The sequence below is a fragment of the Papio anubis genome, chromosome 5 (assembly GCF_008728515.1).
Source record: "Papio anubis isolate 15944 chromosome 5, Panubis1.0, whole genome shotgun sequence".
Taxonomy (NCBI): Eukaryota; Metazoa; Chordata; class Mammalia; order Primates; family Cercopithecidae; genus Papio; species Papio anubis.
This window is the reverse complement of record NC_044980.1, coordinates 32,649,565-32,671,651: the sequence shown is the minus strand read 5'-3', so window position 1 is coordinate 32,671,651 and position 22,087 is coordinate 32,649,565. Positions and strand designations below refer to the sequence as shown.

Genomic DNA, 22,087 nt, shown 5'->3' with positions numbered 1-22,087 from the left:
TGGGGAAGGGAAAGCATTTTCTCCAGACTTGAGAGGCCTTAAGGGGAATCTGTCCTGGCTTAGAAGCCAACCCTAGGGCAGGTCCAGATACAAAGGGCAAGAAGGCGGTCACAAAACTGGCTTTCTTTGGTTTTTGTTGTATTCAGTGTAAGCCCAAACACCAAGCCTCTATTCCTTAACATCTCATTTAATGAAATAATCAGAGAGCTGGCATCACCTCTGGCAACTGAATAATTACCAGTCTCCTCTTCAACTTTTGTTCTCTGATTTTTATATTCAACCCCACAATCAGATCACCTTATACAATCATATGCCAGTTGCTTCCTTTTACAGTAACAAAAGACTGAAAGTCTTTTTTCCCCTCTCAGATTATCCTTTCCTAATTCTTCTTCCTGATTTTTCCAATCAGTACCATCTTATAACACCATGTAAACCATTAGAATCCTTACACATTCAGAAAGTCTCAGAAAGTTCCCTGTGATTTGCCAACCTTTGATAACAGAGCCCTCTGCAATAACTTTTACCTCAGCTCGACCTCCATCTCCAGATCCTTCTTTGTTCTTCTTTTTGCCTCCTTCCTTTCGCTTCTCTTCACCAGCATCAATCTAAATAAGCAAAATACGTTTTATATTTTAATCTAATGTGACACCTCCACCCTGCGATGCCCCAGCAAAAGTGTTGAGAATGTTATTTTAGTATTTGTTATTGAATTTTTAAAAAATGGAAATCTGATATTGAAAGACTGAACAATTTCATCACTGGCAAAGACAGGTTAACAACTACAATAAAGACGAGTCTTCAAAAAGTAAGAAGGAGTTACTAACGATGTTTAACTCCTCAAATTTCATTTATTTTATTTTAACTATTCCCGTGACTCTCGCTTCAGGTTTACTTGGACCACATACCAAACATATGGCCACAGGGAAGCATGCAGTTGACTCAGTAAGCATATTTCCAGAAAAAACAAACAAACAAACAAACAAACAAACTGAATACAAAGTGTGCCCATGAATTCCACCAGTGCTACCAAAAGCCATGGAAGAAGCAAATATAAGGCCCAATCCCTACCATGTGTAAACCTAGTCTCTCCAGGGAAAGTAAGGCATACATGTGTGAGAAACTCCCGGAGAACAAAAGAACACAGTAGTAGCGCTATGATTAGACGTCAAATAAGTTAGGACTAGTGTAAGAACTTTAAAGGATGGAATGCATTTCAACAGGTGGATTTTGAGAATAGAGGCAATGTGTCCTACGTGTACACATAAACTTGTTGTCAGAAATGTTAAAATTTAAAGAGAGAAAAAATGACTAAACCAGGCTGATTAATGAAGGATTGTTTTAGAAAGTAATACAAGGTAAGACAGACTAATGCTCACAGAAGAACTAAAAGTTACCGTAAGGAATACAGGCTTCAATTAGAAGTAAGTAAAGTCATACAAAGTTTTAAAGTAATAAATCCTGTGCCAGGAATGTAAAGGGGGGGATTTTATTTAGTTTGCATGTTTGTGACCTTTAGTTTTTTAAAGTTTTAAGATACAATCCATATATCATACAAGTTACCCATGTAAAGTATACAATTCAATGGTTTTTAGGTATTCACTGTTGTGCAACTATCGCTACCATCAATTTTAGAGTATTTTCATCACCCTCAAAAAGAAACCTTGTACCCATTAGCAGTTCACTCCCTTTTGCCTTCAACTCCAGACCCTGGCAACCATTAATCTAGTTTCTGTTTCTATGGATTTGCCTATTCTAGGAATTTCATATAAATAGAATCACACATTACGTGGTCTTTTGTGACAGGCTTCTTTTAGTTAGCATAATAATTTCAAGATCATCAGGTTGTAACATGTATCAATACTTGTCATTGTACCTTTTTATTATCAAATAATATTCCATTGCTTACTTATCCATTTATCAGTTGATGGACATTTTGGTCATTGTCTTTTAAATCCTATAAAACATGTTACTTGTATAATTTTTAAAAAAACTAGTTTTAAAATATGACTCCTAATTTCATGCTGAGCTAAAATTCCCCCCTACTCCACGAGTCTGGATTTAATAAACTTTAAAGGTTCATTTAGATTCAACAGATCCTTTGTCATACAGTAGAAGTGAGGTAACTAATCAAGTATACTGGGTAAAAAGAAAACTGCAGGTGTGTGCAGGTTTAAAGTTGAAAGATAATAAAATAAGTTTTATATTTCTGATAAGATTATTTGGGTTTTGATCATTTGCCAAACGAACAGGGGTAGTGACAGAGAGAGAGAGAGACAATCACCACAAAGTTTTTCTGGTTCTAAATATGGCTCCGTTTTATAAACAAGAACATTGGCTCAAAGAAGCAACTTGCCCACTTGTATCATTAAGTAGTAGAGGTGGGACATTACGACAGGTCTCTCTGGAACCCTGAGGCCTATTACCTCTTTTCTACAACACTGGGAAGAGAGTGGGCAACTGTTCTCTATTTCCCTGAGTATATATGTTATGTACATCTACATACAAGAAATCTAAAATTTCAACCCAAAAATTGGGAAGCAGAACTGGATTGTTAACAGATGCTACAGAATTACCTTTCTCAGGAATGATCTGTCCCTGACTCACTCAGAACAGCACAGGCGTTATTAGTATTTGCTATAGGATACTGGGTTTGAGAAAGGGGAAAAAAAGGGATACTTGGTTTGAGCAAGTTACTGTTCCTATGCCTGCTTTCTCATCTGTATAATGGAGATAATAACAGAACCCAGTTCATAGCGTTATTAAGAAGATTGAATGAGGCTGGGAGCGGTGGCTTAGGCCTGTAATCCCAGCACTTTGGGAAGTCGAAGCGGGCGGATCACGAGGTCAGGAGATCGAGACCATCCTGGCTAACACGGTGAAACCCCGTCTCTACTAAAAATACAAAAAAAAAAAAAAAAAAAAGTTAGCAGGGCGTGGTGGCCGGCTTCTGTAGTCCCAGCTACTCGGGAGGCTGAGGCAGTAGAATCGCGTGAACCCGGGAGGCAGAGCTTGCAGTGAGCCGACATCGCACGACTGCACTCCAGCCTGGGCGACAGGGAAAAAACAAAACAAAACAAAACAAAAAACAAAAGACTGGGCCGAGCGCGGTGGCTCAAGCCTGTAATCCCAGCACTTAGGGAGGCCGAGACGGGCGGATCACAAAGTCAGGAGATCGAGACCATCCTGGCGAACACAGTGAAACCCTGTCTACTAAAAAAAAAATACAAAAAACTAGCCGGGCGAGGTGGCGGGCGCCTGTAGTCCCAGCTACTTGGGAGGCTGAGGCAGGAGAATGGCGTAAACCCGGGAGGCAGAGCTTGCAGTGAGCTGAGATCCAGCCACAGCACTCCAGCCTGGGTGACAGAGCAAGACTCCGTCTCAACAAAAATAAATAAATAAATAAAAAAACACAAAAGACTGAATGAGTTAATTCATGGAATACATTAATACAGTGCCAAACCCGTACTTAGTACTCAAAATAAATATTAACTGTTGTATAACTATTACAGGAAGGAAAAAGTACATATTTGTTAACCATACATATTAAGTCCAATTAAGAATAGTACAGGAGAATATTTATGGACATGGAAAGTTGTTGACCACATCCTATTAAGCAAAAAAAAAAAGTTACAAAACAGTAAAAATACCATTTTATGTGGAAAAAAAAACTATGTATTGTCACCATTTATCATCTAGAATTAAATTTACTTGGTTTAGAATGTGCTCCATTCAATTCCGAGTAGACAACCAAGAAAAAGTTTTGGCTTTTAAGTGACTTGTCCTGTCACAGACTTGGGATAGAGGCTCCCTTAGCTCAAGATGCCACCACTTCTCACTTGGACTATTACAACAGTTTTCTGCATGTGGCCTCATCTTCTACCCCAATGCCAGCGTGACTTTTACAAATTCAATCTTCCTGCTTAAGATCCTTCATGTATAGAATACAAGTATCAAACATCCTTGTTGCCTAAGATCTTTCTGACTGCTGTTCCTTTAACCCTTCTGGCATATCTCTTGCAAACAACCCGAAAGACAATTCACCTGCGTGCCCCTTTTCACTGCCTTCCCTACCTTTATGTGGGAAGCCCCGTTCTGCCTGTTTTCCTGGTGAAATCACTCTTCCAAACTCAATTCGAAAGAGCCCTCCTAAGCTTCCTCTTCTGTAATACCACACAGCTGATCACAAAGCACTAGGGCTGTTTTCCTGTCTCTTACACATCAGCCTGTGAGGCCCTCAAAGTCGGGGAACTGGGCCCTACTCATCTTCCCACCTCCACCGCCCAGCTCAGTGCCGGGCAAAATGTAGACTTAACCACCCAAACTTGGACAAGTTGGGTCAGATCTCAGGGACTCGGTTTTCCTTTCCTCAAAATGGAGCTCTTTACCCCCGCAGGATCTTAGGAGATTGATTAAATAAGGCTCTGCAATATGTTTCCCGCTTACAGTAAGCCACAAACCCGAGTTTGGAAGCCCCAAGCCTAAGATTCTGATTCTGTCTCCGCGTCTAACTACTGTAGATGTGAGGCTCTGAACAAGTCGCTCAATCAAGGTCTGTTTCCTCATCTGTAAAGAGAATGGACCCAGAGATGAACTGCAAGGCCCCACCCTAATTTATGAATGGACGGTTCCCAAAGGGGGTTCCGACTTTCCATGAGTCCCACCGTCCCCCACTCCTCCGACCCACGCGGTACCAGCCGCTTCCTGCTTCCTGACCCCTGCCCCCGCCGCGAGGGTAGCGTCTGCACCCACGAGAGTCCGAGGCTGGTCTCTGGGTTCCACCAGGTCTGCTCACCGGCTTCTCCTCGCCTCCCATCTTCCCTGAAGGACTGCTGGCTTTCTCCTCAAACATTGGCGAACGAGGAAGCGATCAGAGAACCCGAAAGCGACGGCCTAGAGGAGAAGAGCAAAGAGGCGGGTCGCAGGTGGGCTAGTGCCCGGGAATACTGCGCTTGCGCCACTTGGCCTCCACTGGACCAGCTGATGCAATCGAAAGGCGCCCTAACCCCGCCCCCAACTTGCGGCGGAAGGGGCAGCCAATGGATAACGGGGGAAGACGGGCCCTCCCTCCTCTAAGCCAATGGAAAATCTTTTTTGATGACAGAGCCCTTCTAGGAAATCAGGTTGTGGCGGGTGAGGAGGAGCAACTGCAGGAGCTACAAGCCTACTCTCCGCAGACCTTGGTTTCGACGCTTTTCAGAGTCAAGTCCCCAATGCGCTTGCGCCTTCCTCCCTTCTGCCTTTATGTCGCACAATCATGGATCTTCCCGGACACCGTAGATAATAAGTCGGTCTTGGCATAAAGTTCCGGGAAGTTTTCGGCGACGTGGATACCATCTTCGACACTGGAACAAATCCAGGGATGGAGTCCAGGGTTTCCTGCGGCTTAGGCGCTTCCTGACCTGGCGCGACTGCCGACTTCTCCGCACTACTCAGGTCTCTGGCTCCCTGTCTGTAGTGGTGAATCGAGCCTTGCTCATGGCAGTCCAGGCTCCCCAAGCCCCGAGTCGTAGTAATCGGGGACAAACCGTTTCTTGAACATTCTTCACTGCTAGCCGCTGCTGATCTGTACTGCCTGGGGGAGCATTTCTATAGCGCCCGCAAAAATGCAATAAAGCTCACCCAAGGAAATAACCATGGATTTTCACTCCTAGGTGTCAGTGTTTGGAATCGACTGGGCTTTTAAAATTTATGTTAGTAGGCAATTTAAAACAATTACTTATTTGAAATCAGAAGCGCAATGGGCACAACTTCACGTACGTACTCCATCACCACGTTTTGTGGATTTTTCTTTTTAAACATCAGTTCTGTTCTCTACAACTCTCTGCCTTCAGGGAACAAGGGGTTAAGAGAAGCTGCTAGAAACAATGTTACATAGCAGTTACATATAATTGTTAACCTATAATTTTCTGCATCTAGCAAACTCAGTAATCTTGAGCTCTCTGGTTTTCATTATACTTAGTTAAAATTAAGATATAATTCAGGCAAACGTGTCTAATGAGCATAATTAAATTGTTTTACGTTAGAAGGTAAGAGTAGATCCCGTTGATTCTCATTCTAATTTAAATGTGGGGAGTTAGTTTGGTCTATCTGAGCCTATTAAAATTGAATATAACTCCTGGAACATCCAGCACTACTAATAATCTAGTCTCATCATAAACTTTCTTCTAGGTCTAGTTAGTAAATGGGTTTTGACTTCTTTTATAATACAAATTAAGAGGTAATTTTCCAAACCTTGATTGAAAAATTAAGCAAGTTTTGTCTCAACACTCGACATTTATTGAACATCTGCTGTGTGATAGGTTTACATCTTCCAGGTGCTGGCAAAAATACACAAAGTGTGCTTTCATGAAGTTTTCAATCAAGGAGATAAAATACATTTTTTAAAAACTGTAAACTTGCAAGGTAGGAGGAGAGCTTAAGCTCAAGAGTTCAAGACGAGTCTGGGTAACATAGTGAGACCTCGTGTCTACTAAAAATTAAAAATATATATATATTAGCCAAGCATGGTGATGTGCACCTGTAGTCCCAGCTATTCAGGAGGCTGAGGCGAGGGGATCACTTGAACCTGGGAGATCAAGGCTGCAGTGAGCTATGATCACATCACTGTACTCCAGCCTGGGCAACACAGCAAGACTGTCTCAAATAAATAGATAAAATAAAAAATAAAAAATTAACTGGGTTTGGTGGTGTGCGCCTGCAGTCCTACCTACTTGGGAGGCTGAGGCAGAAGGACTGCTTGAGTCCAGGAGTTTGAGTCTGTAGTGAGCTATGATTTTGCCACTGCACTCCAGCCTGGGTAATGGAGTAAGACCTCATCTCAAAGAAAAAAGAAAAGAAAACGACTGTTACTGAAATCAAAGTATCAGCTACAGAGCAGTAAAAAAATATAGATAGATAGATAGATATAGATAGATAGATAGATAGATATAGTAAACTTGCTTAGCTCTAAATACACACATAGTGAAAGAACAAGTTGAACCAGTAAGTTCTACCAAGAACTACATGAAACTGCCAGCACATACTATTGTAAGTGCCAAGAGGAGAGGTCCCCTTAGCCCTCTGAAGTTTGGCTGAAAATCACTGACATGAGGTAAATTAATAGAAAAAACATACAAATTTACTTAACATGTATACACAGGAAGAATCACAGCATGATTACCCACCCCTCAGAGGGCTTCAGAAACTTGTGTATACAATCCCAGAGACACAGGATATGGTAGGGAGAAGAGGAATTCTGTTGAGGGGATTACAAGGGAGAAACAGTCCTCATTTAAGGATGGCAAAAAGAAAAAGCAGAAGGCATTTCTAACAGGTTGACTGGTGCAGGAACATAGGGGAAGCTGTAACGGAGTTGCTAGTGTGGGAATCTCGCAGAGGTATCCCTGTAGCACAGTGCCCTCTGGTGTTAGGAAGATTTTTTTTACTATGTGTGTATTTAGAGCTAAGCAAAGATCGCGGGAGCCTCCAGCACATCTCAGACCTAAAGCACAAAACACGGTTATGCAACTTTTGTGTATTTGCCAACAAAAAAGAAACTTCTGATTTATTCTCAGTGTTATAATTTATGCCCACTGTATTAGCCCATTCTCTGCTATGAAGAAATACCTGAGACTGGGTAATTTATAAAGGAAAGATGTTGAATTGACTCACAGTTCTGCATGGCTGGGGAAGCATCAGGAAATTTACAATCATGGCAGAAGGTACCTCTTCACAGAGCAGCAGGAGAGAGAATGAGTACCAGCAGGGAAAATGCCAGACACTTATAAAACCATTAGATCTCATGAGACTCACTCATTATCACGAGAACAACATGGGGAAACTGCCCCATGATCCAATTACCTCCACCTAGTCCCACCCTTGACACATGGGGATTATGGTGATTACAATTCAAGATGAGATTTTTGGTGGGGACACAGCCAAACTGTATCACCCACTACCCTACATACTTTAAAATTTTTTTACATTAATTTATTATTTTTATTTTTATTTGTAGAGACAGGGTCTTGCTTTGTTGCCCAGCTGGTCTCAAACTCCTGGCCTCAAATGATCCTCTCACCTTGGCCTCTCGTGCTGGGATTACAGGTGTGAACCACCACACTGGCCTCCTACATACTTTTTAGGAAAGTGGTTGTCAATAGCTCTGCCGTGAGAGGTGAATCAAAATTCTGTGATATGCTACAAATAGTGTTACAAACAGTAGAAGTTTGTACATAACCATCTCTCTATCGGTTCAGGGGCAAAACAGTCTTCTTCATTATCAATCCTTAATTACTCATTTGAATAATTTTTGCTTCTGGTTCCTACAACCTTGGGCTGGATGGTTTTGAAGAAACTAGTCCCTGAGGGAAGAATGCTTCTATCAGGGAGCACAGTCATGGTTCTGATCAGTTGGCCTAAGAGTACACCCTATGTGGGGCTTCACATACTGCTGCACTCACAGGCAGAATTGGGGGTTGTTTTTCTGGCCAAAGTGATTGATCCTCATTACAAGGGGACAAATGGGTTTCTTCTACCTAAAGGACAACTTTGTCAAGAAGGAGATTTTTTTGTAGAGACCAGCTGATCTCAAACTCCTGGCCTCAAATGATCCTGTCACCTTGGCCTCTCATGCTGGGATTACAGGTGTAAACCACCACACTGGCCTTGTACATACTTTTTAGGAAAGTGGTTGTCAATAACTCTGCCATGATTGAGATTCACTGAGACATTTTTTAGTACTTCCTTGTCTAATGTTCTGCTGTTGGAAACTCTGGGAACCCAACAAAGACAAGGAAGGAAGGAAGGTTTGGGCTATCCTTTTAGGTAAAGAACCCAGTCTAGCGAGGTCCTGACAAAGGTTAAGGGTAACTTGAATAGGTGCTGGGAGAACAGAGTTATGCAATGTTAGCTACATAATTTGAAGAACCTAATGCAAAATAAAAATGTAGGGCTCCTTGTTAATTTCAGTCTATTTACTAGGCACAGTGGAGCAGCAACCAAGTGCAGAGCGCTTCTAAGTATTGAGCCCTGTGTGACTGCCCAGGTTGTACATCCATGGAGCTGGTGCTAGTGCTATGATTGCTAAATTAGCCCTCATGACCAGAAAGAAGTATGGCCTGTAGAAGTTATGTTTTTTGTCACTTTTTCCACTCCCCCAAATTTTCCTTCTATATATATCATATATAAAGAGTACTAGAAGTGGCTAACTTTTTAGTTCTCATGAGGGAATATGATTGAATCAAGATCACTCCATGATGATACACATTCTAAAGGGACTTCATGTGTCCCTTGTGTTGGAGGCGCACACTTTTCATGTGGATGAAAAGCTATAGAGGATGTTGAAGGGGAAAAGGTGTGGCCTGTACCAATGTACTTCTGGGCCATTGGCCTCCCGTTGCTTCCAGCAGGAGTTGGGAGGGAAGAAAACAAAATCAGGACATGTATACCCCTGGTCCTTCCCTGGGAGGAGGTTGCCTTGGGCTGTTGATGTTTCACAACCAAAGGTCACTGCTGATCTCATAGCAATCACTACACAACACTTCCCTTCTGGGTTCCAGCAAATGCAGGCTACCCTCACCCTGCCTGGCCTAGATGTGGTTACAGATTTCCCACAATTACTATTTGTAGGATCCTGACTCCCTATACTTCTCATCTCTTTTAAATAAAGCCTCTTTAAATTACTCTAACTCAAGTGTGCCCTCTGTTCTTTGTTGGAACCCGGTGTGATATAATCATGTTCCTCAGCTATAAAATGGTGATAGAAGTAATAAACCTGATTCTAGAACTTGTTGGGAGGATAAAATGAAAGTACATGTATACAAAGTACTTTGCAAATTCTAAAGGGCTATAAAAGTTAATTATGTTTGGGGGAATGAATGCTCTAGCCAGTTACTTTCTCTGGTTTACTCTAGCTTTATTTGGAATCATTCTGAATAATATCCCTCAATTTGTTTTCATTTTTGTCATATCTCTTCCTTGCTGAGAGCTTTTGCTATGATTTAACTGTGTCCCCTAAAGTTCATATGTTAAAAACTGAATCCCCAATGCAACTGTTGGGACGTGGAGTCTAGTAAGAGGTGATTATGTCATGACAGCTCTGCCATCATGAATGGAGTAATGTCATTCTCTTGGGAGTGGGTTAGTTATTATGAGAGTGGGCATGCTATAAAAGTGAGTTTGGCCGCCTCTTGCTCTTTTTCTCTCTTGAGCTCTCTTTCCCTTCTACTTTCCACCATAGGATGATGCAGCAAGACAGCTTTCACTGGGTATAGGCCCCTTGACCTTGGACTTCCCAGCCTCCAGAATTTAAGAAAGAAGTTAATTCTCTTTGTAAATCTCCTAGCTATGGTATTCTGTTATAGCAATACAAAATGGACTAAGACAGATTTAAAATAGCTTTGAGAGGCCTAGCATATGAGGAATACATTCTGGATAGCTTTTAGGAGGTTCTGAACCTCATCTCCAAAGGGTATACTTACCTCCAAAGTAAGTTGTTAAATGTGTAGAATTGTGCATTTGCCTCTGGCGTTCCTCCCTTCTCATTTCTTTGCAGAGTATCTGTGCCATTCCCTGAAGGTACTTTAGGACCTCACACTTTTCTTCATCCTACCTCCCTCTATAAAAAACAGTTTCCAGGAAGGGCTGTGAGTTCATCTTCACTAAATAAATGGCTGCTAGACTTTGATATGTGGCCTTACTCAGATATCAAAAGTGTTGTCTGAACCAGGATTTTTCACAACCTCAGCACTATTGAAATTTTGGGGCTAAATAATTATTTGTTGAGAGAAGCCACTGTTCTGTGTACTATAAGTGCTTAGCAGGATCCCTGGCCTCTACCCACTGAATATCAATAGCACTCTTCTCCCAGTTGTCATGACCAAAAATGCTTTCAGACATTGCCAAATGTCCCATGGGGCAAAATTACAGTTAGGAATACTGGTCTAAAAAATGAAAACCCATCTGTACAACCTTTTGGGCATCATCAAATCAAAAATAAAAATGCATATAAAGGCAGTAACTGGAAAGTCTTTCTAAAAATACAGAACTTGAGTGCTTGCTGGTAAAGAATCGCCTAGTTCTCTGAGTTGTACAGTCTGATAGTTTTTCCTCCAAACAAATCTGTACATATCCATGTTTTTTCTGAGTACTTCCCACCCAATAATTCAATTATGGTGACATGTGATTATGAATAAAAACATTTTTTCAAGTCCTGTTTCATATAGCAATATATGAGTAATTTATGTATACCTAAAAAATATTCTGAATATTAGCTGAAGTTCTTCAAAGAAACAAAATCATCTATCTACTATCTATCTATCTATCTATCTATCTATCTATCTATCTATCTACCATCTATCTATCTACCAACCTACCTACCTACCTATCTGAAGAGAGAGAAAGAGGGGAGGAGAGAGACAGACACAGAGACAGATAAAGAGACAGAGAGATTTCTTAGAAGGAATTGGTTCACATGATTACAGAGGCTAAGAAGGCCCAAGTTCCACAGTTGGAAAGCTGGAGATCCAGGAGAGCCCGTGGTGTAAGTTCCAGTCCAAAAGCCAGCAGGCTGAAGATTCAGGAAGAGCCCATTTTTCAGTCAAGTTTGAAGGCACACTGTTCCAACTCAAGCAATCAGGCAGGAGGAGTTCCCTATTACTCAGCCTTTTTGTTCTACCCAAGTCTTTAATTGTTGGATGAAGCCCACCTGCATTGAGGAAGGCACTCTTCTTTACTCATTCCACCCATTCAAATGTTCATCTCATCCAGAAAACCTCACAGATACAAGCAGAATAATGCTTAACCAAATGTCTGGGCACCCATGGTCCAGTCAAGTTGACATGTAAATTAATTATAATATCTTCCCATTGACTATTTTAAATTATCTCTCAAGAACTGAGTTTGGAAATGTTGATACCAGTATTTCAATCTGAGACACTATGCTAGTTCAAGGATATATATAGCCAGCTGCATTTTTCAATGAGAGGCATCTTGGAAGCTTAATAAAATTGGAGTCCTCTGCTGGTACAACCTACTTAGGAGCCAACAAGACCATGGTGCCACATTCATGCTTTCCCCTAGCCATCATAAGCCCCTATTTCTATCAATTAGATATAAACAGAAATCCAGTTAATAAGATATAATAGTTACAGTATGTGCTAAACGGAGGTAGAAGAGAGGCTCCAAAATACAATGACAGTAAGCTAGATGTTTACTTACTTTTCTGTTACAATCATGTAGGGACCCAAGTTCCTTCTATCTTTTTGCTCTAGTGCGGTAGTTGGCAAACTTTTTCTGAAAACACCAGATAGGAAACATTTAAGGCTTGCAGCCCAACATGATCTTTGTTGCAATTACTTAAGTTCTCTGTCATTGTGGTGCAAAGGCAGCTATATATACTTTCTAAACAAATGGACATAGCTGTGTTCCAATAAAACTTTATTTACAAAACCAAGTGACTGGTCTATGGGTGATAATTTGTTAACCCTTTCTCTAGAGAGTTCTCATCTGCATGGTTGTACTTGGGTTGCTGGCACTTCTGCATTTCAATTTGCAAAAAAAGAGTGGAATTGCTTATTCCAAGTGTTTTAAGGCCCAGACACAGAAGTGACACATAGTTACTTCTACTCATATCTCACTGGTCCAAACTGAGTTGCATAGCTTCTAGGGAGGCTGAGGAATCTGGCCTCTAGCTAGAGAGTCATGTACCTCACTTAATTTCTGTTACTGAGGGGAATAAAATATTTTGGTGGAAAATTAGTAACTACTGCCACATGACACCAACCACTTGGGATAATTCTGCAAATTACATGATTCTCTATCTTTTTAATTTAATTTAATTTAATTTTAAGTTCTGGGATACATGTGCAGGAGTGCAGGTTTGTTACATAGGTAAACATGTGCCATGGTGGTTTCCTGGACCTATCAACCCATCACTGAGGTATTAAGCCCCACATGCATTAGCTATTTATCTTGATGCTCTCCCTCCCCGCCACCCCCGACAGACCCCAGTGGGTGTTGTTCCCCTCCCTGTGTCCATGTGTTCTCATTGTTCGACTCACACTTATAAGTGAGAACATGTGGTGTTTGGTTTTCTGTCCTTGCATTAGTTTGCTGAGGATAATGACTTCCAGCTTTATCCACGTCCTTGCAGAGGACATGATCTCATTCCTTTTTATGACTGCATAGTACTCCATGGTGTATATGTGCCACATTTTCTTTATCCAGTCTATCATTGAGCATTTGGGTTGATTCAATGTCTTCGCTATTGTGAATAGTGCTGCAGTGAACATATGCATGAATGTATCTTTATAATGGAATTTTTTTATACTCCTTTTGGTATATACCCAGTAATGGGATTGCTGGGTCAAATGGTATTTCTGGTTCTAAGTCTCTGAGGAATCGTCACACTGTCTTCCACGATGGTTGAACTAATGTACATTCCCACCAACAGTGTAAAAGCATTCCTATTTCTCTACAGCCTCATCAGCATCTGTTATTTCTTGACTTTTTAATAATTGCCATTCTGACTGGTGTGAGATGATATCTCATTGTGGCTTTGATTTATACTTCTCTAATGGTCAGGGATGTTGGGATTTTTTTTTTTTAATGTTTGTTGGCCACATAAATGTCATGTTTGTTGGCCACATAAATGAGAAGTGTCTGTTTATGTCCTTTGCCCAATTTTAATGGGTTGTGGGTTTTTTGTGTGTGTGTGTGTTTTTTTTTTTTTTGACAGAGTCTCACTCTGTCACCCAGGTTGGAGTACAGTGGCACAGTCTCCACTCACTGCAAGCTTTGCTTCCCAGGTTCATGCCATTCTCCTGCCTCAGCCTCCTGAGTAGCTGGGACTACAGGCGCCCGCCACCACACCTGGCTAATTTTTATTTTATTTTATTTTTATTAGAGACAGGGTTTTACCATGTTAGCCAGGATGGTCTCGATCTCCTGACCTCGTGATCCACCCGCCTTGGCCTCCCAAAGTACTGGGATTACAAGCGTGAGCCACTGCGCCTAGCCCATGCCTGGCCTTTTAATGTTTTTGTTTGTTTGTTTGTTTTTTGTTTTTTTTAAAATAAATTTGTTTAAGTTCCTTAATCCTAAGCAAAAAGAACAAGGCAGGAAACATCATGCTGCCCAACTTCAAACTATACTAAAATGCTACAATAACCAAAACAGCAAGGCCCTGGTATAAAAACAGACACATAGACCAACAGAACAGAGAGTTCAGAAATAAGACCACACATCTACAACCATCTGATCTTCAACAAACCTGACAAAAACAAGCAATGGGGAAAGAATTCTGTTTAATAAATGGTGCTGGAAAAACTGGCTAGCCATATGTAGAAAACAGAAACTGGACCCCTTCCTTACACCTATACAAAAATTAACTCAAGATGGATTAAAGACTTAAATGTGAAACCCAAAACTATAAAAACCCTAGAAGAAAATCTAGGCAATACCATACAGGACATAGGCACAGACAAAGATTTCATGACAAAAACATCAAAAGAAATTGCAACAAAAGCAAAGATTCTCTTACTGCAGATAGTGTGTTTTTAGTGTGTTTAGTTAGGAGGTTTTTTTTTTCCCCCTTAGGAAATAACTCTTAATAAACTATTTTCTCAGAATGTAATGCATAATCTGGATAGTATACACAACTTAGACTTTATATTCCTGAAGAATATATCTACTAATGCCTACTTTGTTTTAGGGTGTTCTGTGATTTGTGCCTTTAGAGAGTTTACAGTATGCTTGAAGAAATAAAATATCCCAACATAAAGTTTAGCAATATAGGGGATATATTATAACACATATAAAAATTGACTCAAGGTAGATTAAATACTTAAATGTAAAACTTAAAAGTATAAAATCCTTGGAAGATAACTTAGGAAATACTATTCTGGACATAGGACTTGTCGAAGATTTCATGACAAAGATGCCAAAAACAATTGCAACAAAAACAAAAAAAATTGACAAATGGAATCTAATTAAACTAAAGGTATTCTGCACAGCAAAATAAACTTATCAACAGAGTAAACAGGCAACTTGCAGAATTGGAGAAAATACTTGCAAACTATGCATCTGACAAAGGTTTAATGTCCAAAATCAATAAGGAACTTAAACAAATTTGCAAGCCAAACCCCAACAACCTCATTAAAAAGTGAGCAAAGGACATGAACACTTTTCCAAAGAAGAGATACATGCAATCGATAAGCATATGAAAAAATGCTCAACATCACTAATAATTAGAGGAATGTAAATCAAAACCACCATAAGACACTATCTCATACCAGTAAGAATGGCTAATATTAAAAAAATTTTAAAAAAAAACAGATTCTGGCAAGGTTGTGGATAAAAGGAAACGCTTATACACTGCTGGTGGGGATGTAAATTAGTTCAGCCATTGTGGAAAGCAGTGTGGTGATTTCTTAACACTCTAAAAACAGAAATACCATTCAACCTAGGAATTCCATTATCGGGTATACACCCAAAGGAATATAAATCATTCTACCATAAAGACACATGCATGGTATGTTCATTGCAGCACTATCCACAATAGCAAAGACAGAATCAACCTAAATGCCCATCAATAGTAGACTAGATAAAGAAAATGTGGTACCTGTACACCATGGAATACTATGCAGTCACAAAAAATAATGAGATCATATATTTTGTGACAATATGGATGGCGCTGGAGGCCATTATCCTAAGCAAACTAATGCAGGAACAGAAAACTGAATACGCATGTTCTCACTTATAAATGGGGCCCAAACAATGAGAACACATGGATCCACTAGGATAAGAACAACAGACACTGTGGCCTACTTGAAGGTAGAGGGTAAGAGGAGGGAGAGGATCAGAAAAGTACCCATAAGGTACTGTGCTTATTACTCAGGTAACAACATTACCTGTGTGCTAAACCCCCAAAACACACAGTTTGCCTATATAACAAATCTGCACATGTACTCCTGAACCTAAAATTAAAGATAAAAAAAAGATTGAAACAAGACAGCAATACATTTTCAATAGCTGAATCAGATGCTGCAATATAAGCATTAAGAGAAAGAGGAAGACATAATTGATATCTCATATTTGGATATGATTTCCTATTTTCAAGCTGAGTTGATAAAACTGCCTTGTTTTGCATGGAAATAGTTGGGAACTGAAAGACTTGTCCTCAAAAAATTGCTTTTTTGAGTCATATATTTTAATTATTACTATTATTTTTGAGACAAGAGTCTTGCTCTGTCACCCAGGCTGGAGTGCAGTGGCATCATCTCAGCTCACTACAACCTCCGCCTCCCAGGTAAGCAGTTCTCCTGCCTCAGCTTTCCAAGTAGCTGGAATTACAGGCACGTGCCACCATGTCCAGCTATTTTTTTTTTCTTTTTTCTAAGTAGAGTCGAGGTTTCACCATATTGGTCAGGTTGGTCTCAAACTCCTGACCTCAAGTATCCAGCTACCTTGGCCTCCCAAAGTGCTGGGATTACAAGCATGAGCCACCGCACGCAGCCTTTCAGTGATATATTTTAATATTATCAGCACTTGATTTCAAGAGACAGAAACCCACTCAAGCAAGTTTAAACAAACAAAAAATGGCATGGCCAGATTCAGAGGCTTTAATGATGAATTCAGTCTGTATCTCTGCTTCCCTTCATGTGCTAGCTTCAATTTTACGAAAGCGATTTCCATGTGCCAGGAAAAAAAAGGGCCACTAATTTTTCTATTTTATCTTTACATCTTTACAGCTCAAGATCCCAGAGGAAGAGGAGCCATCTTTCCCAGTGACTTTAGCAGAAAAATCCCTGAGTCAGTCACTGTGCCCACTGGAAGACAAATGGAGACTCACCAAGCTTTGGTCATGAACTCACTGGGACTGCAAGAGACTGGGTCAGCCCCACCAAAATAATGCAGAAGGGAAATACGTGGTTTTTCAAAGGAAAGGTGGGAAAAACCAGTCCAATAAATGTGTTTTCCTTTTGGTCACACATATCATATACAATATGTGCTCATTTTATAAAATTACCGCCCACTACATTTTAAAAAGGATATATTGACAATGTACTATTAATTCTTGCTTTATAGAGATGATAGATGATAGATAATAGATTAGATAGATGATAGAGATAGATTAGATAGATAGATAGATAGATAGATAGATAGATAAGGACATCAGTGATAGGGTCAATATAGGCCTGGGTGCTGGAGCTACAAAGATGACTGAGGCCTGGGGTTTCTCACCTCATGAAACTTAGGGGAAACTTAAATAAATAAGTAAACAAACATTACAAAACAGTGTAATTATCACTGATTTGATATCACAGATTTGATATCAGAAAATACTTTTGCACAAAGGAATACAATTCTTTAAAGTATTATTTCTTTCCTTGTTTGGCTTTTGAGGGTACAAATGTAAATGACAAATATGCTGGATTGGGAGTCAGTAGGCTTTGGGCAACCTCTACCTCTGTGACCTTAAGCATGGACAAAAATGACCACTTTGGTTCTCAGTTTTCACTCGTGGAAAATGAGAAGGTTGAAGTATATGATCCCCTAGATTCCTCTAAGTTAAAAATTCTAAATATTTGCATGCATGAGATTATAGTAATCAATGGTGACTTCCTTGGAATTCTTCATACGTCAGGATGTATATAAACTGAAAAGCCACTAGATGTCATGCTTGTCACAGATTTTTGCTATTCAAGTTTTTTTTTTTTTTGTAAATATCAAGATCTGGGAGTTGAGCAGGACTTTAAAAACTGTATTTGTTCAATCATGGCTGTTAATTAAAAAAAAAACTATTTGGATTAGATAGATCAAATTACTTAGCTAAATTCACACAGCTAGCTAGCATTAATACCAGATCTCCTGATTTCTATTCCAATGGAGCCGTCTCTTTTTAAAATGAATGATGTTTGAAATGATGTTTTTACATCAGCTATCAACTTTGGTAATGATAATTTTTTCTTTTTCTTTTTGAGCTATCACTCAAAGTAATTTGGGGAACCAATTGTTCAAAAATTCTATGATTCAATATAATATCAATAACAATAGATAAAAAGTAGTTATTACTCATAGGTTACTAGACTGCCTTGAAACCCTGTTTGAAGATAATTTACAGGATGATGTAAGAAATTGAGTAGATGTGAATAAAAGTGGAAATTAAAGTTCACACACACCTAGCTGATCTGAATTTCGGACTTTGAGAATTTCAGGTTTTCTTTTCTTAAGATGGCCCTGGATGGAAAATAAGTTTTTTTAAAACAGCTTTCTTTGAGAAGTGAAATAACTTTTAGGTTTCTGAACCAAACTAATTAACATTAATTTTTATGCAATCCCTTGAACTTTATCTAACATGCAGTTCTTAATAAACGTGGTTCTCTAATTTATGATTCCTAATACTTAGTTGTGCAAGAGGATTTGAGACAGAAACAGGGCTGTAAGAGGCAGAATTGCAGCAGATAGCCTGATGAGAGGGGAGGATTGCTAGACTCCAAGAAACAAAACTAATCTACATCATTACAAAATAGCAGATGTTTCTAATTACAACCTTGTGTCTTCAAGAACCGGTTAAATTATATCGACAGTCCTTTGTGACATATAAGCTTTTTGAGAAGGATTTTCTACAAAATGGTCAAAATGAAGCCTTGGTGTCCAAAAGCAGTTAAATATTGCTTATATAGGGAAGTCATTTATGTAATTCTTATAACTGTGAAGTTACAATAAATCCTTTTTCCAGAGTGAGGGTAATGTTGGATTATGGATATAAATAGTGAGCCTGTTAATACTGGCTCTGCTGCCTCAGTAAACTGAGAAGAATACTACTACTGCACAGAGGTGATGTGGGATATTTGAAGGAGTTGTGGAAAATGGAAAGTCCTATATAGTTGTAAGCTATCAAGATGATGACAGTTAGAAAACGTGAATGGCTACATTCTCCCAAGAAAAGCTCTCCCTGTGGAGATGAGCGACGGAAACTGGAAGAGCTCAACATTAAAGAACTAGAAGAACATATGGGAAGGCCAGAGGTTAACTTCTCTGTGGATGATGAGGTAGCTGGACTGATCTATTTTCCAAAAGTTAAGAAGTGATCACAGAGATTCTTCCAGGGATGAGAAAATGGGACCACTCTCTGAATCAATACTGAGATACGATGTGTCATGAATGCAGGTAAAACCACGGCTGTCCAAATAGGATGGAGCTTTGCGACCGCAAGGGACCAGCTGTTGCATTCGCTCTCCCCATCTTTGTTCTGCTTTCCCTGCTCACTTCTAAAATGAAGGAAAGCCAGGATCTGTGTAATATCTTTCTTGAGCTATTTTCAGTTGTATTTTGTATCTATTCCTGGGTTGGAAAATTGAGGCCTTCTGCTGTTTTTCCTGTTTTCTGTGGTCAGGCTTCAGTATTTTTCTACCTCTTTTTAAATCCCCTTGATGAACTTATACTTAAAAAACAAAAGTTGCTTGTTGCAGGAATATTCCAGTTGGTTTCAGAGAGGGAGCAAGACAAGTTGGATATCACGTGCCCATATCTCTCACGTGTGTGCTAACTGAATTTCTACATGCCCTCAAATCACCTCATGTTTTGCAAAATTGTTATGTTGGAATCAGCAAACAGTTAGAAAATGTGCTATATTTCAGTGTGGCAATTTTATATTCTCTTGTCTATTACTGAAACAAATTATTTCCCACACATTTTGATGACATTATAGTGGTGCTAGTCACATTGTTGTGTTAAGGTGGCCTCAGCATTCCCACGATAAATTTTGTTTGTCAAGCTCTTGTAACTTGGCTACAAAACTCTACCTCGAGTTCAAGACTTGCTTTAATCCCAGAGCCATCTAGGAAAGAAAATAAATTTATCTTAAGTTGGATACAACGTTAGCAATAAAATAATTAACAGTGAAAACCTCCTCCCATTACTCAAATCTTGTTGCTATTTTTCAACAACTCCAATCCTGAAAACATCATTTTTTGAATTTAATAAATTCTCTCATTCTGTATGAAATTTCATATAATTTGGAAGTTCATCTTTAGGTCAGAGAAGGACATTTTATCTCTGCAAATAAACCAATTAAATATCTGGGTGAGAAAATTCTATTTTTTTAAAGTTTCTTATTTTTAACTAAGTCGTTTCCTAAGGGTTACACAATGGAAGGACAGAGAGGGCCGCCAAGAGCCCTGGAGGCACCATTTGTTCTGATGCTGTCTTTTATCAATTTAAGAAATAAAGCCACAGAAATCCTGCTTCACTCGCCTTTCCTCTCTTGAGTTGATTATTATTTGTTTTTTTCCTTTCTAAAGTTTTAGTTCAAATTCTTGTTATTTTGATAGAAAGGGAGTTCTGGTGATAAAAGTGCATAGAAAAGTGCATAAAAAGTGCATAGCTACAGATCAAATTCACTTTGTAAAAATGTCTCTTTAGAGATTATCAGTAAGTGAGCCAAGGTGCTGTAGAAGTGAAATGCTTTCTCAGTTGAACTGTCTTTCTACATAAGTTTAATTTTTAAACTGCCAATTTGTCTGCACGCCTCCATTTTTTACTTACCCACTTGATGATAACTTGGGTGACCCTGAGGCTTTTGTTAAACTTACATTCAGAGATCAAGGCTCCAGTCAGGGACTCACTCGGCTCCACTGGGGTTGTTTCCTACTCTCACGGACTTCAAAGAAAACGGAGCCCGGAGAAAGATAGCACATTGGGGTTATCTGAGCCAATTTTTTAAAAATCAAGAATATCATGCAATATACCCAGGTAACACATCTGCACCTGTACCCCCCGAATCTAAAATAGAAGTTGAATTAAAAAAAAAAAAATGTCCGGGTGCAGTGGCTCACGCCTGTAATCCTAGCACTTTGGGAGGCCAAGGCGGGTGAATCACGAGGTCAGGAGACCGAGACCATCCTGGCTAACACGGTGAAACCCCGTCTCTATTAAAATTACTACATATATATTAGCCGGGCGTTGTGGCAGGTGCCTGTAGTCCCAGCTACTCGGGAGGCTGGGACAGGAGAATGGTGTGAACCCTGTAAGAGGAGCCTGCAGTGAGCTGAGATCGCGCCACTGCACTCTAGCCTGGGCAACAGTGCGAGACTCCTTCTCAAAAAAAAAAAAAAAAAAAAAGAATATTTTGGGGTAGGGTTCTTGGGAAGAACCAAACTATGCACAACTTCTAATCACCTTCAAAACCCTTAATGAGAAAGTTTCACTTTAGTAAGTTCCATCTGAATTGAATGCCAATCAGTTGGAAAAATAGCAGATGTGTTATGAGACCTCTAAGCTAAATGTGCTTCCTGAAAAAATGCCCACATTCGAGGCTCTGTAAATGTAGTAGGGAATACGCAGTGGGAAGAGCAGAAGAGAAGCCCTGTCTTCACCTTGTTGGGTCATTCTTATTAAGTTGCTATATTTCTCTGAAAAATAGTTTGTGAAAGTTTCTCTCTACATAAAATAAGAAAAGGAAGCTATCATAATAATATTTTTTAAAAATTGTTTAATACAGGGACTGGCAAACATTTTCTGGAAAGGGGCAGATAGGAAATATTTTTGGCTTTGCAGGCTGCATGGTCTCTGTCACGACTACTCCGTTCTGCCGATGTAGAGTGAAAGCTGCCTAGACAATATGTAAATGAATGGACGTGGCTGTGTTCCAGTAAAACTTTATTTATGGAAAGAACCAGTGGCTCACAAACCAAAGTTTGGTGACTTTGGTTGGAATGTTTGCATTCTTATTATGTGACAGGTTCCACTTCACTGCTTTACATACATGAATATACCTAATAAGGTGGATACTATTATTGTCATCAGTTTATGAATGAGGAAGCCAAAGTTCAGAGAAATTGATCTACTTGCCCAAGGACATATAGCTAGTAAATGACAGAGCTGAGTTTGAGCATGAAGTGTACCTCTGTCAGCCTCCAGTCTCTTACATTTTTCTTTTCTTCTTTTTTTTTTTTAGACAGATTTGCCTTCCCACCTAAAAGCTAAAAGCTTCCACAAGGGACTTGTAACAACCTAGGAGTATTAGCCGGGTGTGGTGGTGCATGCCTGTAGGCCCAGCTACTCAGGAAACTGAGGCAGGAGAATCGCTAGAACTCGGGAAGCGGAG

The 22,087-nt window shown here is 39.7% G+C and overlaps 1 protein-coding gene and 1 long non-coding RNA gene across 5 annotated transcripts in view; one reads left to right on the top strand and one right to left on the bottom strand.

Moving 5' to 3' along the window:
• Positions 1 to 5,177, bottom strand: part of TARS1 (threonyl-tRNA synthetase 1) — a 27,296-nt gene extending 22,119 nt beyond the window's left edge. Inside the window, exons 1-2 of one of the 3 annotated variants that reach the window (XM_003899548.3) lie at positions 4,793 to 5,177; positions 525 to 605 (exon numbers count right to left, since the gene is read on the bottom strand). In XM_003899548.3, the coding sequence (XP_003899597.1) occupies positions 525 to 605; positions 4,793 to 4,849 (138 nt within the window). In that variant the 5' untranslated portion in view covers positions 4,850 to 5,177. Of the gene's footprint in view, positions 1 to 524; positions 606 to 4,749 lie in introns of all 3 variants that reach the window. The other 2 variants (XM_009208231.3, XM_009208229.2) reach the window with 2 other exon arrangements.
• On the top strand, positions 5,177 to 22,087 carry LOC108586260. Of its 2 annotated transcripts, none has more exons than XR_001903301.3 (3): positions 5,177 to 5,433; positions 16,728 to 16,923; positions 21,938 to 22,087. It is a non-coding gene; the product is annotated as an uncharacterized LOC108586260 (long non-coding RNA). The 2 variants fall into 2 exon arrangements; XR_004183684.1 differs by having other exon boundaries at positions 5,177 to 5,753.